The sequence below is a fragment of the Centropristis striata genome, chromosome 4 (genome assembly GCF_030273125.1).
Source record: "Centropristis striata isolate RG_2023a ecotype Rhode Island chromosome 4, C.striata_1.0, whole genome shotgun sequence".
NCBI classification, from domain to species: domain Eukaryota; kingdom Metazoa; phylum Chordata; class Actinopteri; order Perciformes; family Serranidae; genus Centropristis; species Centropristis striata.
The window spans coordinates 21919752-21937981 of record NC_081520.1 but is presented as its reverse complement, the minus strand read 5'-3'; the positions used below and the strand labels follow the sequence as shown (position 1 = coordinate 21937981).

The following is an 18230-nucleotide window of genomic DNA, read 5'->3' as shown; positions in this document are numbered from 1 at the left end:
TGTAGCCTAAACGATAGGTATATTGTGTTCTTGGGAAATGAACTTGTTTACCCACTTTGTCTTGTGTCTGTGGTGGTAGTAAGACAGTGTTTCCCACAGATAGACCATTCTGTGGCGCACCGCCACAGAATAGAGACCGACCGCCACAAAATGATTGTTTTGTTTTTTTCCTCTCTAGGGGATTAAAAAAACTGTTACGTCTGTAACGTTAGCCAACACACAGAAAACACCACATTCACGTCAATAAATAAATGTTTTACAATGAACCGGGCCGGTCTCAGAGCTGTCAAGACTCTCCGGTAACGTTAAGGCATATTGAATGGTTTCCTTAAATGCCGTTAACGGGACGAGAGCAGTCAAAGCGGCTGCTTCAAGCTAGCTACATCGAGGGTAGGTTCGCTTCCTGTTTTCAAAGTAAAGGCACAATTTCTAACGTTATAAAGGGCAACGGGCGTTTTATTTATGTGAATGTAACCGGAAGTGCGTTGCTCACGACGGCTAGCTTGAGTAGCGCCGAATTCGTCCGAACAAAATTGTAAACAACTGGTACTTAGACAAATTAACGACGCACTGGGGATCTAAACGGCTACTTTCTCACCTAAAAAGGTTTAAAATGATAATTGTGATATATTTAAAGAATTTAGGACTTTACAGCCCTAATATTTGAGAGGATAGAGTAGACTACTATGCCCACAGTCAAATCAAAAAGAATAGACCACATTTTTAAAGTTATTATGAATATTATTATTGTTGTAGTTATCAGTAGTTTTTCTGAATGTTTCCTGCTTTAGTCCAGATGAGTATTGAAAGGTTTTTTTCACGGCAAAAACGGCCTCGTCAAGAGGACAAGGAGCAGCATGAGGAGGTATCAGTCTGAAACAAAGTTGAACAGTCAAATGGCTCGTAAATGTTAATTTATCTGAATGTTCTATAGGCATCAAACAGTGGTGCTCAGGGAGAAATAGAGGAGGACAGCAGACAAAATGCTCCTGTAAGACAGGCAGCTGCTGAAACAACAGGTGAGGTGGAAACAGAAAAGTTTAGACTTTAAATTAAAAAAAAAAAAACGAGTGGGGAAAGTAGCCTATTTTAATTCTGATTTGTCTGTGGCTGTTTCTCAAGCAAGACTATCCATAAATGGGCCTGAACCCAAGGAGGTCCCTTATGAAGAGCACTTGAGTTGTTTTTCAGGAAGCCAAGAAAAATTAGGTGTTCTGATAGGACATGAAGCTGTGCACTAAATAGGCTACAGTATAAGAACCTAAAAATAATCTGAATCAGGCTTTGTTCCTTAGGTAGTTTCTTTATTTTATTTGTGTTAATATATTTTATTTTTTACATTATTTTACCAAAACAGTTAGAACAGGTTATTGGTTGAGGTAGGTCTTAAGTTAATTATTTAAAAATAAAAACCTCCAATTGAAGTTGTTGTGTGCAAATCATTCCTGTCACAGAATCTAAAGATTAAACTAGTTGGGGTGAGGAATTAAACCAGGCAGGGTTCTGGTAAAAATGTTTTTAGTTGTCTTCTCTTAAAGAACTTACTTTTAAAGAAGTAAGATTGAGCTGAAATGCTGTAGCTTTATAGTGTCTCAGCAGGTGACTCTGAAGAACAATAGAAACAGGTTTTTTCATGTGGCAGCTTCAGAAAGTGTTGAACGCCGCCCGCTGCATCCACCCAATGACCGACTCCACCACACTGTGACACTCAATTCACCCACCGGTGTCAGTGGAGCACCACACATTGCTACCTGGTCTGTGGGAAACACTGTAAGATGAACAATAATGCACCCCAAACTTCATTTATTTTTTTTCTCTGTATTCAAAGCTAAAATGAAGTTCAGTATACCCAATGAAAAAGACATATATGTGCTGGATGACACTGGAACAGAGGTCGATGAAGAGGTATTCAGTGACATTCTGGAGGAAAAAACAGACATCCTGTGGACAATTGTCGACACTCTTTCAGTCACTGGTAAGTGGTCATTTGATGAAATTGTACTTTTCAAAGTTACAGTATTATCATGTGATCATTGAAATTGACGTAACTATACAAAAATGATTAGATTAAGTTAGACAGAATTTGCCTTTTATTGTTTTCAGAACTGATCCATTTACCTATGAAACATGTCGACTGATAAGAATACTGACCTGAGCACTCAGTTATCAACTATTAGACTGTCTGCCATGGCCTGAATTGCTCAAAATGTGGCCGTATCAACCAATATTGTTAGCACTTCTTTAATAGATCAGAATGCTAAATTCACAGAAAAATTGCAGATGGGGGGTATGGCTTGGCTGCAGCTAATCCTTATCACCTTCTTTAGGTTTAAACTGTCAGTCAATTCAAGAAACCGTACCTAACTAATATTTTTGAAAATGATGTACTCCATCTTTTCAGACTTTTCAGACTCTCCTGCATCTTCATGCACGGACACCTTGTCACTATCATCACGCTCATCCGAGAGTGATACTTTTCTGATGTCTCCAAAAAGACAGCACATTGATGACACCTTTCTGATGTCTCCAAAAAGACCATGCATTGATGATGACATCCCAAAGTCCCAAAAGAGTCAGCATATTGATGACAGCTCTTCACAGGCCAAAGAGGTGAGTTTTTTTGTACATTCTTTTGCCAAGTTCTAAATGTGTTTTTGACATCCGTTTTTTGTTTTGTCTTATTTTTACTAGTTTTCAAGCTTGTCAAGAGAGTTCTGGAACAAAAGCCTGGAGGGGAGAAAATACTTAAAGAATATGCAACTAAGGGAGAGATGAAGGATCGAACACGCCGTGAACTTGTCAACATTGTTGTTGCTGATATGTTGGAAAAGTATGGGTAAGTCAAATACTCCTTGTACACGATGCAGTCAAGAGCATATTCATAGTGTTTGATTGCAGACATGTTGTTTATAAAAAACAGGTGATTGTAATCAAATGAGATTATCAGTACAACCATGGCCAGTAAACTGTGGTCTTGTGCCACATGGCTAAGTTATTTCATATATACAGATATTCTAATCTAAATTAATCATTACCCATCTGCAAGACACACGCAGCCTTATAGATTTAGTCAGTCCATGCTACTTATATACTTATATATACTTATATATATGTCCGAAGGGGGAATAGTCAGAAGCCGAGGCCCACGATGGTTAACCACCAACCGCTTCACGTCTCCAACAGATTCTCCCCACTCAGTAACACACCTACTGAGAAGCCAACTCTGATCATTGGCGACTCCATTCTTCGGAACGTGAAGTTAGCGAAACCAGGCACCATAGTTAAGTGCATCCCGGGGGCCAGAGCGGGCGACATTGAATCCTTTTTGAAACTGCTGGCTAAGGATAAACGTAAATACAGTAAAGTTGTTATTCACGTCGGCAGTAATGACACCCGGTTACGTCAATCGGAGGTCACAAAAATTAATGTGGAATCGGTGTGTGCATATGCCAAAACAATGTCGGACTCCGTAGTTTTCTCTGGTCCCCTGCTTAATTTGACCAGCGATGATATGTGTAGCCGCATTTCATCGCTCCAGCGCTGGTTGTCGAGGTGGTGTCCAGCAAACAACGTGGGCTTCGTTAATCATTGGCAAACTTTCTGGAGGAGACCTGGTCTTATTAGGAGAGATGGTGTTCATCCCACTTTGGATGGAGCCGCTCTCATATCTAGCAACCTGACCAAGTTTATTAGCGGTCCAAACCCGTGACAAGTCAGAGTTGAGACCAGGAGGCAGAGTCGCAGTGTAAAACACTTCTCTGCCTTTCCCTTTGAGCAGTCATCCACCCAAAATCCCATAGAGACTGTGTCTGTCCCCCGTCCTCCCAAAGTTAAGTTAATTAAACCAGGTTCTAACAGAAGAGGAGTTACCCAAAATAACCTAATAAAAATTGAAACTTCAACTGCAAATAAACAAAAACCCAAAATAATTAAATGTGGACTCTTAAACATTAGATCCTTATCATCTAAAGCTTTATTAGTAAATGAGTTAATATCAGACTGCAATATTGACTTACTTTGTCTAACTGAAACCTGGCTGCGTGATGAAGAATATGTTAGCCTAAATGAATCTACTCCTCCTAGTCATATTAATACTCATATCCCTCGTGGCACAGGCCGAGGAGGAGGAGTTGCAGCGATATATGAGTCAAACCTTCTAATTACCCCAAAACCTAAACTAAACTATAACTCATTTGAAAGCCTTGTTCTCAGTCTTTCACACCCAACCTGGAAAAACCAACAGCCAATCCTATTTGTCATAGTTTACCGGCCTCCCGGTCCATATTCAGAATTTTTATCACAATTCTCTGAGTTTTTATCAAGCCTAGTACTAATTACAGATAAGGTAATTATTGTAGGTGATTTTAATATTCATGTTGACGTTGATAATGATAGCCTTAGTACTGCTTTTATCTCCTTACTAGAATCGATTGGCTTTAATCAGAAAGTTCATGAAGCCACTCACTCTTTTAACCACACCCTCGACCTTGTGTTGACGTATGGGATTGAAATTGAACATTTAATAGTTTTCCCACAAAATCCTGTGTTATCAGACCATTATTTAATAACTTTTGAAGTCCTGCTATTGGACTACTCGCTAATAAGCAAGAGTTTCTACACTAGATGTCTATCTGATAGTGCTGTAGCTAAGTTCAAGGAAGTGATTCCACCTGTCTTTAACTCTTTGTCGTGCTCCCAACATAATAGAGGACTATGTTAACTTCAGTCCCTCCCTAATTGATAACTTTGTCGACAGTACTGCAGATTCACTGCGAACAACGCTAGATTTTATTGCCCCACTAAAAAAGAAAATAATAAAACAGAAAAAGTTAACTCCATGGTACAATTCTCAAACCCGTGAACTGAAGCAAATTTCACGAAAGCTCGAAAGGAAATGGCGTTCAACTAAGCTGGATGAATTTCTTTTAACCTGGCAGGACAGTCTTAAAACATATAAGAAAATCCTCCGTAAAGCCAGATCAGCCTATTATTCCTCATTAATTGAGAAAAATAAGAACAACCCAAGATTCCTTTTCAGCACTGTAGCCAGGCTGACAGAGAGTCACAGCTCTATTGAACCATGTATTCCTATTGCACTCACTAGTAATGATTTTATGAGCTTTTTCAATGAGAAAATTATAACTATTAGAAATAAAATTCACTACCTCCTGCCATTAACTGGTACTGAGGCATCCTTAAACCCTGGAGCCTTAGAAACGGGTACAAACCCTGATAAATATTTAGATCGCTTCGCTCCCATCACTTTCCAACAACTAACCTCAATGATTTCCTCATCTAAACCGTCAACCTGTCTCCTAGACCCCATACCAACAAGGCTGCTTAAAGAGGTTCTACCTTTAACGGGTACTTCTTTCTTAGATGCAATCAACTTGTCATTATTAACAGGCTACGTGCCACAATCATTTAAAGTAGCTGTAATTAAACCTCTTCTCAAAAAGGTTAATTTAGATCCTGGCGTTTTAGCAAACTATAGACCAATATCTAACCTCCCCTTCATCTCTAAGATCCTGGAGAAAGCAGTCGCAAATCAACTTTGTGATTTTCTTCAACACAATAGTCTATATGAGGACTTCCAGTCAGGATTTAGAACTCATCATAGCACAGAAACAGCATTGGTAAAAATTACAAATGACCTTTTAATTTCTTCTGATAATGGACTTGTCTCAGTCCTTGTCTTACTAGATCTGAGTGCTGCATTTGATACAATTGACCATCGTATCCTATTACAGGGACTGGAACATGTAATTGGCATTAGAGGAACGGCACTGGGCTGGTTTAAATCGTACTTATTAGACCGTTTCCAGTTTGTTCATGTGAATAATGAATCCTCCGTGCGCACTGATGTTAACCACGGTGTTCCACAGGGTTCTGTGCTTGGACCAATTTTATTCACCCTTTATATGCTCCCTCTAGGTAATATAATTAGAAAACATTCAATTAACTTTCATTGTTATGCTGATGACACTCAGTTATATATATCAATCAAGCCAGGTGAAACTGATCAGCTAGCCAAACTAAATGCATGCCTTAAAGACATAAAAACCTGGATGGTCCACAACTTCCTAATGTTAAACTCGGTAAAAACAGAAGTGATTGTACTGGGACCCGAACACCTCCGAAACTCATTATCTAAAGACTTAATTAGCATCGATGGCATTACCCTGGCCTCCAATACCACCATAAGGAATCTCGGAGTTATCTTTGATCAGGATCTGTCATTTAACTCCCATATAAAACAAACTTCAAGGACTGCATTTTTTCACCTACGTAATATTACAAAAATTAGACACATCCTGTCTCAAAAGGATGCAGAAAAATTAGTTCATGCTTTTGTTACTTCAAGGTTAGATTACTGTAATTCCTTACTGTCAGGCTGCTCCAATAAATCCCTTAAAACTCTTCAGTTAGTCCAAAATGCTGCGGCTCGTGTACTAACAAGAACCAAGAAAAGAGATCATATTTCTCCTGTTCTAGCTTCGCTGCACTGGCTCCCTGTAAAATCCAGAATTGAGTTCAAAATCCTTCTTCTTACTTACAAAGCTCTAAATGATCAGGCACCATCATATCTTAAAGACCTCATAATGCCATATTACCCTTCTAGAGCACTACGCTCCCAAAATTCTATGTTACTTGTGGTTCCTAAAGTCCTTAAAACTAGATTGGGAGCCAGAGCCTTCAGTTATCAAGCTCCTCTCTTGTGGAATCATCTCCCAGTGTCAGTTCGGGAGGCAGACACCCTCTCTTTATTCAAGAGTAAACTTAAAACTTTCCTCTTTGACAAAGCCTATAGTTAGGGCTGGCCGAGGCCTGCCTTGGACCAGCCCCTAGTTATGCCGCTATAGGCCCAATGTGTCGGGGGACACGATACACCAGGGCCCTCTTTCTCTCTGTCCCAATAATACATGACACAAGCTTTTATTTTCCCAGAATACTCGCACTTTTCTCTGCTCTCTCTTCACAGGGTGTGGAGCTGTGGTCCTGCTCCATCACTCCTGCTGGTCTCACTGCTGTGGATCTGGTCCGGCCCCAGATGGGAATGTTCCTCTCCTGGTCCACTCACCATCACTACTGGCCAATGGTGGCGCATCATCACCTGCTGCTGTGCCCCCCCCAACCCCCCCGCCCAAGAACTCCTGCTCCTCTCTCTCTCTCTCTCTCCCTCTCTCTCCCTCTCTCTCTATTGCCCCCCCCCCCCAACCTCTATCTACTCTACTCTGTTGACCTGCCCTGTACAACGACATCTATTGCACGTCTGTCCGTCCTGGGAGATGGATCCCTCCTCTGTCGCTCTCCCTGAGGTTTCTTCTTCTTTTTTCCCCTGCTAAAAGGGTTTTTTAAAGGAGTTTTTCCCTGGCCGATGTGAGGGTCTAAGGACAGAGGGTGTCGTACCATGTACAGTCTGTGAAGCCCTTTGAGGCAAATCTGTGATTTGTGATTTTGGGCTATATAAATAAAATTGATTTGATTTGATTTGATATATTGTTTACTGGTTTATTTGAGTTGACCTCAGAGTCCCCATTGTAAATTGTCATACAGCTTTTTTCCCTGTCAATGCAACCTATCATTTACCCCCACAGAAGTGCTCCGCCAAAGGACAAAAGAACACAATATGCATTGGGGATTGTAACACTGTTACCTGCTCTGAAAGATCCCTATTCGAAAAAGGGCTATGTGAGTATATATTTTAACGAGAAGTTTACCAACTTTTCAAATTATAATAATAAAAAATATTGTTTTTTCATAGGAGCAATAGACATAGAGGTTTTTATTGATCAGGCAGTAAGGAGGGCAATTACCATTCTTGAAAATGACAGCAAATTCAGGACTGTGTTAAGCTCAATATTTTGTTTTTAAATTTTGTTGATGAATGAATAATGTTTTGATGTATTTTCACCTTATAGTTTCTTTCACCAGGTGTCTTACCATGCTCAAATTTCTTAATTTATTTTCAAACTTGTTTTTAGGAGGATTTCTTTGATGCAGATAGCAACGAGGGCTACATTGCCTGGAAGCTTAAAAACACACAGCGAGAACTCAGCAGTGGCCGTAGCAGTGGAGTTCGGAGAAGGAGCTCTCAAACCTCAGACAGCAGCGGACCAGAGTTGGAGAGGAAAGTGACTAAAGAGCAACAGCTGGAGGGAGACCAGTGCTGCGAGGCCATATCTCTACTGAAACACAGCACAGATAAAGAACAGATCTTCATGAAAATGAGAGCAACCTTCCAGCACAGACAAAAGTTGATCCATGATCCAGAGCGATGCAGCACAGTGCTTACAGTTTTCCCAAGGTTCCTTGACACAAAAGGCCTTGTAAGTTCACATTAATTAGGTTGATTATGTTTTTTTCCATCAATAACAGCTTTGTAAAGATGAAAGTGGCACCTTCCTTCCATTGCCACCATCATCAAGTACACATGCACTTGCTTGCACTTCCTCCCCTTTAGGTTCTACAAGACTTTGAGCTGTTGTTTGGAGCAGAGACTTCATCAAAATTCTTGGAGAAATGGGGAACACTCCTGAAGGCGAAAGTAATTGAACAAGCCAAAAACCTCAGCAAAACCCCACACCTTGACTATCTCATTCAGTCTGCAGACGAGAACCCTGATGAGGATGGAGATGAGGAGGTCCCAGGTAAGTGACATAAATGAATTCCCTGTGTATCTCCACCCACCATTTCAAATGTTGTCTTATTGTGTTGACAGTGATGTGGTTGTGCTGATAGTATTTTTTTCAAGAGCCTGATGAGTGTTGATATTGATTTGTCAGGTGCATCTCATACTGAAGTTGAGTTTCTCATCCCCTCTTCTCAGGTTGGGATAGTGACATGGCCTCAGTTCTCCTGCTTGTCTACCTCCTGCCACCAAGTGGAAAGAAGGGAGCCGTGAAGATCAGTATCCGGGAAGCTGTGGATCGCGTAGTGAAGTTTCATAAGGTCAGTGTATCCTGATTTCCATTTTGAAAGCATCCAATATCAACGAGTGGAATCCACATTCCAAAAACAAACAAATGTTTTGACCAATTATCATTTCTGTTGATACAGAGGAACTTACCCAAGTGCATTTTCACATGATGGGGTAGCACGACAACATACTCAACATAAGTAAATCTCAGCCAAGAAATATCTGGATCTAAGAATATTGTTAAGAGGGTTGACTTAATCTGTTCTTCCATAATTCCTCTATTTAGACAAACTTTTCCACAAATAATTTATAAATGTAAATGGCAATAAATATAATATAAGCACATTTTTATAATAATGGTATCAATAGCAATAGATATAAACATCTTTATATAATAACTTCATAAATAGCAATAAATACAAACACATTTATTTACTAAGTTTATAAAAAAATAAATAGCAATACATAAAAACATTTGTTATAATATTATAAATAGCAAGTCACATAAATACGTTTTCTTTTTTTTTCTTGAAATCCTCCAACTGTGCTGTCAGATTTCTGACTTTGCTATAAAAAAAAGATGTATAGTGTAGTAACACTTTTGTGTTATCTTGCAGTCGGGCCGAAGCCTACAAGAACACTCTGGTCCAGCCCAGCGGAGGCAGCCCTACATCCTGGCAGTTGGCATCACAAGAAAAAACATCCATGATTACTACATTGCGATGGATGGTGAGCTCCTTCCCTGCAAGGCCGGGTCTTCCCTTTCAGCCTTTGATGAACTGTTCAAGACGCATTATGTGTTTGGGATCTCCTATGACCAGGCCTTAAACAGCCTGTACACATTTGTGCAAACCACTGTCTACAATATCGATGTGGGGCTTTCTCGCGAAACTCCCAGAGTCAAGGACCTCAGGGCAAAGCTCCTCAACTCAAGTTGTGATGTATAAATGCTTTGTTTGCCAGTCTACTTTTGTCACCATCCAGCAGTTGCTCCGTCATCTCAAACTTACACATGCCTTTTTTCCCGGCAAGAAGTTTCATTTGTTGTGTGACCATAATGGATGCCGTCAGAGGTTTTGCACTTTTTCTGGATTCAGGAAACATCTCCATTCCAAGCATAGTCCTGAAAGTCTAGTTCAAATTGATAATGAATCTGTCACTCCGACTGTCACTCCCTCCGTTGGTGTATCCGATCAGCAAACAATGTCAGCTTCAATTTCAGAGCAACCAGTGAATTCTCAAAGCTGTAATGAGACTAGGCAACATACCCAAGAAATGTGTGCATCCCTTATTGCAAAACTCCAAAGCTGTGGTGTGGCTACTAATGTCATAAAGACTGTTGTTGAAAATATGGAGGAGCTTGTAGAGGAACTACATTCAAATGTGAAAGATGATGTTGTAAAATTGCTCCCTAATGTTGAGGACATGAGAACAAAATTTGATGATTATTTTGAAAACCTTGAAAATCCATTTAGCAAACTGAACACTGAGACAAAATGGAAAAAACATTTCAGTGAGAAATGGGGTCTTGTAGAACCTGTTGAGGTCGCTCTAGGGGTGAGGTATGACACCAGAAGGAATCGAACCACTGGCACATACGATCAGGTTCCTGTGACAGACAAATTTGTGTACATTCCTCTATTGGAAACGCTGAAGTTTATATTCAACAACAGAGAGATTTTAAATCATATTTTGCGGCCTTGTGAGAAGACTGGGTTTTATAAAGATTTCTGTGATGGGAGTTATTTTAAAGATCACCCCCTCTTCTCTAAAAAAACAAACTCTCTCCAAATACAGATATTCTGTGATGATTTTGAAGTGGCAAATCCACTAGGATCCAAACATGGTATCCATAAGATTGGAAGTATATACTTTATTTTACGAAATCTGTCTCCAAAGATAAACTCAGCGCTTATGAATATTCATCTTTTGGCACTTTTTCATACAGAGGATGTAAAAAAGTATGGATTTAATTTCATTTTAGAACCCATCGTACATGATCTGAAAGTCCTTGAGTGTACAGGAGTTGAAGTTCCTTTCTCTGATGAACCAGTTTATGGAACAATTGCACAAGTGACAGGGGACAATTTGGGATTGCACTCCTTACTTGGGTATGTTGAATCATTCAGTTCGAACTATTTTTGCCGCTTTTGTCTGGTAGACAAACAAACCTCACAGACAGTTTTCAGTGATGACGATCCAAGAATAACACTGCGCAACAAAGTATTGCATGCTCAGCATTGCAGTGATTTGAAGGCAGATCCTACACTGCCATCAACATTTGGAGTGAAGCGAACATGTTTACTCAATGATCTACAGTACTTTGATGTTTCTGATAACTATGCTGTAGACATTACGCATGACATATTGGAAGGAGTTGGGGAATTTCAGCTGAAGTTGCTTTTTGGTTATCTCTCAACAACAACATCATATCCAAGACAGATATTTGTAACAGGATATATGCATACAATTGTGGCTTTGTAGAGAGAAAGAATCGACCAACCAGAATCAACTTAGAGCAGAATGGAAATGGAATTGGTCTCAATGCCATTCAGACATTTTGCTTGATCCGGAATGTGCCCTTGATATTTGGAGATGTTGTCCAAGAAGGAAATGCACATTGGAGACTCTTGCTGCTTCTGCTGCAAATCATCAACATCATATTTTCTCCTGTCATTACTGATGGCATGACAGTATGTCTGAAACATCTCGTTCTTGAACATCATAAACTTTTCAAAGGGCTTTATTCACATCGCAAAATGATTCCCAAACATCACTTCATGATTCATTACCCCCAGATCCATTCGAAAAATAGGTCCAATTCTTCATGTTTGGGCGATGAGGTTTGAAGCCAAACATTTTTTTCAAGAACACAATCTATAATAAAAACTATAATGTATGGCGGAATAGCACTTGGGAGCACTTCGACTTGGCGCAGTAATATCATCACTCCTGAGGGGAGAAGATTTTTCAGGAATGATGATATTACTGCGCCGAGTCGAAGTGCTCCCAAGTGCTATTCCGCCATACATTATAGTTCTCCTTTTTATCCGCTTCGAAAAGCGACACGTCTTATTTTGTGTTGCCATACTTGGTCGTTTAACTACTCGTGTAGCTGTATTTAAATAGGGAAAACGTGGAGGAGTTTGGTCGCTTCTAACTGTCCATCTGTTTGGATCCTAATGAATGAACTGGGCTAAGCTAAGTGCTAGCCAAGTGGCGCCGCGCGCCAGGGCGATTGAGTGCACGCATTGAGACGCAAGAGGTCTGTATCAACTCGTCTTACTTGACCGAATAACATGTTTTAATATGAAAAAACGGTGGAGTGTTCCTTTAAGACAAGTTTTACGTCCTTGTAACAACAGTTGACTGTTCACTTCCATAACAAGACAAGATACTTGTTAGAATATATGGTAATAATTATTATAACAATAAATGTATTATGTTTTGGTTTTGACAGAGATGATCAGTATGTGGTGCTGGTGCACGTTTTTGTATAAGAAATGTATTACGTAAGTGATTGCCCCCTTTTTGTTTTTCATCTTGACAATTATTTTTGCAAAAATTGATTTTACAGGGCTTTTTTTTTGCACCATGGCTTCTAACATAAGATGTTTTATGTCCTTGTAACAAGAGTTAACTTCCATAACAAGACAAGATACTTGTTGGGATGTATTGTAATAATAAAGATATTATATTTCAGGAAACTTTTGTGAGGACTACTAATTCTTTAAGTGTTAACAATTCACCTCAAAAGTGTTTGGTGTACACCAGTCATAGAGTACATTCTCACTCTGAGTGTTAAATAATCAGCTCTGCAAAGTGCAACAAATTACTAAACCAGAGTATATATTTTACTCTCTGGGAGCTTTAGGATTACACTGCAAATGTCACAAAGCACTGAAGTAGTGTTTAAAAGTACCAGTGACGGAGTAAAATTGTACTCTCAGAGGGTTCAAATGTAACTCTTTATTTGGAGTATATGTTTTACACTTTTGACGGAGTTCAGTGAACACCAAACTCTTGGACCTATATAAGCTCTGAAACTGGAGTTAAATGTACTCTTATAGAGTACAATACACACTGGGATTTTTGCTGTGTGTCTTTCAAACTCAGCCTTCTGTTTGTAACACAGGATTTCCATTAAACATTTGTATTCTTGGAGAGCAGGTATGATAACCCTGATATCCTTGCTACAACATCATCATGATTATCAGACAAAATACAGAATACAACTGTTTTTGCAGGCCGTGATTGTTCTTCATTTTTTTAATCGACAAAAACATAAAGTGCACAACAAAGCAGGGTATCCCAAAAGGCTTTATCCTCAGTTTTACTTCTGGACTACCTTTTACTAAATAATTATCATACTGTTTTGAAGAAATCTTGAAACTAGAGTTTGTGACCATAAAATCATTAAAAAGATGTTTACTGAGCAGTATGGTCATTTTCAGTGGTGGAAAAAGTATTCAGATCCTTTACTTAAGTTAAAATACTAATACCACACTGTGAAATACAAGTAAAAGTTCTGCATTCAAAACTTACTGAAATAAAAGTACAAAAGTATCAGCATCAAAATGTACTTAAAGTATTAAAAGTAAAAGTAAAAGTTATATATATTCTAACTATATTGTTGGATTAATATTATTATTGATGCGTTTATGTGAGCAGCATTTTTTTTCTCAAGGATTAATTTTATCTTCTAAACATACTGTAATGAGGTTTAATTTCAACAAATGTCAAATCATCAGTATCAGTATCAGCATGAAAATGTACCTAAAGTATCAAAAGTAAAAGTACTCGTTATGCAGAATGGACCCACTCAGATTGTTTTATATATTCTAAATATATTCTTATTGATGCATTTATATAAGCAGCGTTTACATTTCAAGTTAGGTCTCATTTTAGCTACTTAATATACTGCTATGTGCTTGAATAAATATAAAAGTCTAATCACTTTAAATGTATCCTGTTTTTATGTTAAATCTCAACCTGTAAAGTAACTAAAGCTGTCAGCTACATGTAGCGGAGTAAAAAGTACAAGATTCACCTGAAAATGTAGTGGAGTAGAAGTATACAGTTACATAAAATGGGAATACACAAGTAAAGTACAACTTCGTCAAAATTGTAGTTAAATACAGTATTTGAGTGAATGTAATTAGTTACTTTCCACCACTGGTTATTTTTCTGTTGACTTTCAAGTAATCAGACTTCCTTTTGCAACCACTGGAGCAGCCCCCCTGCTGGCCATTAGTAAGATTGCAGCTTTCAGGCACTTTTCAGGCCCAGCAAATGTTGATGTAAAAAATGTAGGTTTCAAATAACTCCAAAATCAGATCTCCCCACACTAAAATCCTTTCACCCCACTTTCTTTAATTTTAGCCAGAAAGAGGTTGAAAGGTGTACAAATAAAACTTGCTTCATCTCTGTTTGCCTAATCACCACCTGTCACACCAGGGGAACACAGTGTTGCAGTTGGTGATTAGGCAAACAGAGACCCAGATCTCCTCACACACGGAGAAAAGGAATAGGGAGAAGGTTGTGTGTGTTCGGGGTTGGGGGGGTGGCCTACACAATACTATGTTGTACTGTGAGGATGACTGGTGCAGGCTCATTTTACCTCTCTATTCACCCAGATAAAGGAGTCTTTTGTGGGCCAAAAGCCCCCTAACACTGTTCAATATGCCAGTCTTAACCTCCCCTCTCCTTCCCATTCCTTTACGGCAGCACAAAGGGAGGTACAGACAGCAGATTACAGGAGTGGGCTTGGCACAAAGAGAAACATCGTATACAAAAAATGACAGCAGTGATATGAACAGAAAGGGGGGCTTTCCGTGACCAGCACTCACATGCAATGTGAGCACTAGCTTGAGACTTGAGTTAAGATTGTGCACTGTACAAAGGGAGGGATCAAGTTGGTTTTAATGGAGATTTATACATCATTGAATATTATATCAACCTAGAGTAAAATCAAATGATTAAACCATGCCTACAGGCTGTCACACCCTTATATCAATTGAGGCTTAGACTTCATTTTTAAGACTCTTAATGGCAGCTGAATCTTGTTTGTCCTTCAACAGAGGAGACAGCCACCAAATTCAGTTACCCAGGATCCCTTAAAGTTTTACATGTAAGTCATGGAAAACATTATTACACCACCCTTGTTTTCTCAAATTTCTTTTTCAAATTTAATGCCTGGTACAAGTAATGGTACATTTGTTTGGACATATGTAATGATAACAACAAAAATATGAAGAAAATACAAGAAAACCATGGAAAATGGCTAGATATCAGCTTTTAAATTAAACTCTTATGAGCTATTTTTGAAAGAGAGGAAGTTAATGCACTCATTAAATGAGGAAAGTGGTACAGCAGGTCATGCAAGACTGACAATGTTACTGATGGTGACAAATAAGATTTTATGGTAACCATGGCAACTTGGTACTGCCTACTGTGTGGCCAGCTTAAAAGTGATGCTTAAAGATTTTGGTATACTTTTTATTTTGTTGTGTTTTTTTTCTCTGACTGCAGATATTTATTCGCACCAAGCGACAGTTGTTTTCAATGAATTATTCTATTAATTTACAAAAATATTGCATACAATATTACACAACTGGTGGAAAACTATTTTGTGGACCCACGACACAAATCTCAACTTTCTGGATGGTCAAAAATTAGTAGTCCCTGTCTTCCTTTTTATTTTTCATCCAGTGTGACCAAAAAAAAATCAGACTGCTGCCATGGGTTTGCATGCAAAGACTTTAAACATTCAGTACACTACAGAGGTATGGACTCAAGTCACATGACTTGGACTCCAGTCAGACTCGAGTCATGAATTTGATGACTTTTGACTCGACCTGACAAAATGTAAAGAGATTTGCAACTCGACTCGGACTAATAACTTGTGACTTCACTTGGACTTGAGCCAATTGACCTTTCACAAAACCCAAAGATTAAGAATGTGTTGTAGTTGATGTTACTAAGGACCACTCTATCTCTCTTTGTGTAAATGTGTGTGTCTGTCTGTGTGTGTCTGACGTGTGCTGTCGGCTCAACATCCAATCAAATCCGATCCACGTTATTTTGATCCGACAGCATCCATCCAATCAAACTGCAGGACAATCAATGAAGAAGAACTTTTAAAAAAGGGCGACAGCAGGCAAAAATGTTCAGGTATAAAAACTACGAAGTGGTCAACAAAAAATGAATTGCAGTATGCAAAACATGTGGGTCGAAGATTACAGACAGAGACGCAACAACTTCAAACTTCAACCAAGATTTGAAGTTGTAAGTTTTGGACTCGAAAGAACTCGAAACTCAAACTGTATGACTTGGGACTTGACTGAGGACTTGAGGGCAAAGACTTACTTGTGACTTGTAAAACAATGATTTGGTCCCACCTCTGATAGACTATAAATGGATGTGGTAGGGTCAGCAGACGAGGAGGTGGAGCTGACGGATGCTGATCTGCTGAGGCTGGGAGACAGAATAACTGAGACATGTCCTGTTTAGTCTTCATCATGGCTAATGATTTAGCATTTACAGTGTGGGAGGAGAGAAAGGAAGTCAGGAACCTCACACCCCGATGCTGACGTTTGAAGGCTCTAATAGAAAAAAGCAACAGTACAAAAAGAAGTCAAGTCAAGTTTATTTATAAAGCACTTTTCATAGGACAGGCGTAGACTCAATCTGCTTCAATAAATGAAAAACAAAAGAAACAAAAGAAAATAGACAAATGTCATACATGACAAAAGAAACAAAAAAACAAATGTAATTGCACCTTATGCTGTATGCTTTTATATGAAGTAGGTCATTACAGATAAAAAAACATTAAAATGAACAAACGTGTGATATATAAGGACATACAATTTATATAAGAGGGAAATTAAAAACCTAGAGCTAATGAAAACAGATATGTTTTTAGTCTGCTTTTAAAAGAAGACACAGATGTAGCAGACTTTATTTCATGTGGTAGCAAGTACCAGAGTCAGCCCATAATGACTAAAAGCACCATGAGCTGATTTTGAATTGATTCTTGGTATAGTGAGGAGACCTTAACTTGATGATCTAACTCAGCGGTTCCCAAACGTTTTTAGCTGCGCACCCCCTTCTATGTCCCAACCGTGTTGACGCAACCCCAATCCCCCACACCTTCAAAAAACCCAAAATGCAATAAGCTTCTTTATAGCCATATTAAAGGCGGCATGTTTAATCAAGTGCATTTTGAATAGCCTGCATATATTTATTAATTAATATTACAGTTTTTGATTTTACATTTTACAAAGGAAATGTTTATTTACACTTCTTTATTGTGTGGGGGAAAAAATGTAATTGTGGAATTATCAGACCGCCATTACATTTTTCATCTTGCACACCCCCTAGCAGCAGCTCGCATGCACCACACTTTGGGAATCCCTGATCTAAGGGATCTTTCTGGAGTGTAAAAATCAATTCTTGGTTTTACTGGGAGCCAATGTAGAGAGGTTAAAATGGGAGTGATGTGTTCAAACCGTTTGTTTTTTGTCAGTGTTCTTGCAGCAGCATTCGGAATAGGCTGGAGTTTATTCAACACCTGTTTTGTCAATTCAGCAAAAAGAGCATTACAATAACTAATCTACTGGAAAATAACGCGTGAACCAGTTTTTCATAATCTGATTGGGTTGAAAAAAACATCTGATTTTAGATATATTTCTAAGATGATAGAATGCAGTCTTGGATATAGATGCATGTTTTTAAAACTTAAGGTCAGCATCTAAAATGACTGGTTTTACAGACAGGGGAGCTAATAAAGGACAAATCTGTTTCCTCAGTGTCTTGGGACCCACTAAGAAAATACAAACTCCAGGGACACTTGTAGTTTAGGTTGGGCACAGAGAACCAGAACGCTGGTCCAAGTCCGGTCGTATAAAAGGAACTATTCAGCAATTTGAATTAAATTTTGGTTCTGCTCATCCCTTTCTAGACAGCTTTTGTGCTTTTGTGCTTTTCAGTGCTATTTCCAGACTGGCAATGCTGCATATTGTGATACATTTTGTTTTTTTAGGCACCACGAGAAGAGTTCCAAGCACACAGGTCGGCTGTGCGCCACAGACCACAGGTTTTCATCTCTGCTCTGATCAGCACTGACACAGCAGTTTGTTAACTATCAGCACAGCCTCTCTCTCTCACACACAACTATCCCACCACACAAACAGTATGCAGTACATGTCTTTCCCTGAATGTTCTTTTGAGTTTCTACTGTTTTTTTACATTAACAACCATATAATCAAGTAACCAAGCCTGCTTTGCGTGGTTGGATGAGGTTTCAGGC

The 18230-nt window shown here is 38.9% G+C and overlaps 1 protein-coding gene across 1 annotated transcript; it reads left to right on the top strand.

The window, feature by feature from the left end:
• The first annotated feature begins 7219 nt into the window (after positions 1 to 7219).
• On the top strand, positions 7220 to 9867 carry LOC131970003 (uncharacterized). Its single transcript, XM_059331248.1, has 6 exons — positions 7220 to 7319; positions 7599 to 7692; positions 7986 to 8330; positions 8465 to 8651; positions 8831 to 8952; positions 9538 to 9867. Exons 3-6 carry the CDS (start codon positions 8223 to 8225, stop codon positions 9865 to 9867), a joined length of 747 nt encoding a protein of 248 aa, XP_059187231.1. The 5' UTR covers positions 7220 to 7319; positions 7599 to 7692; positions 7986 to 8222.
• Positions 9868 to 18230: the final 8363 nt, after the last annotated feature.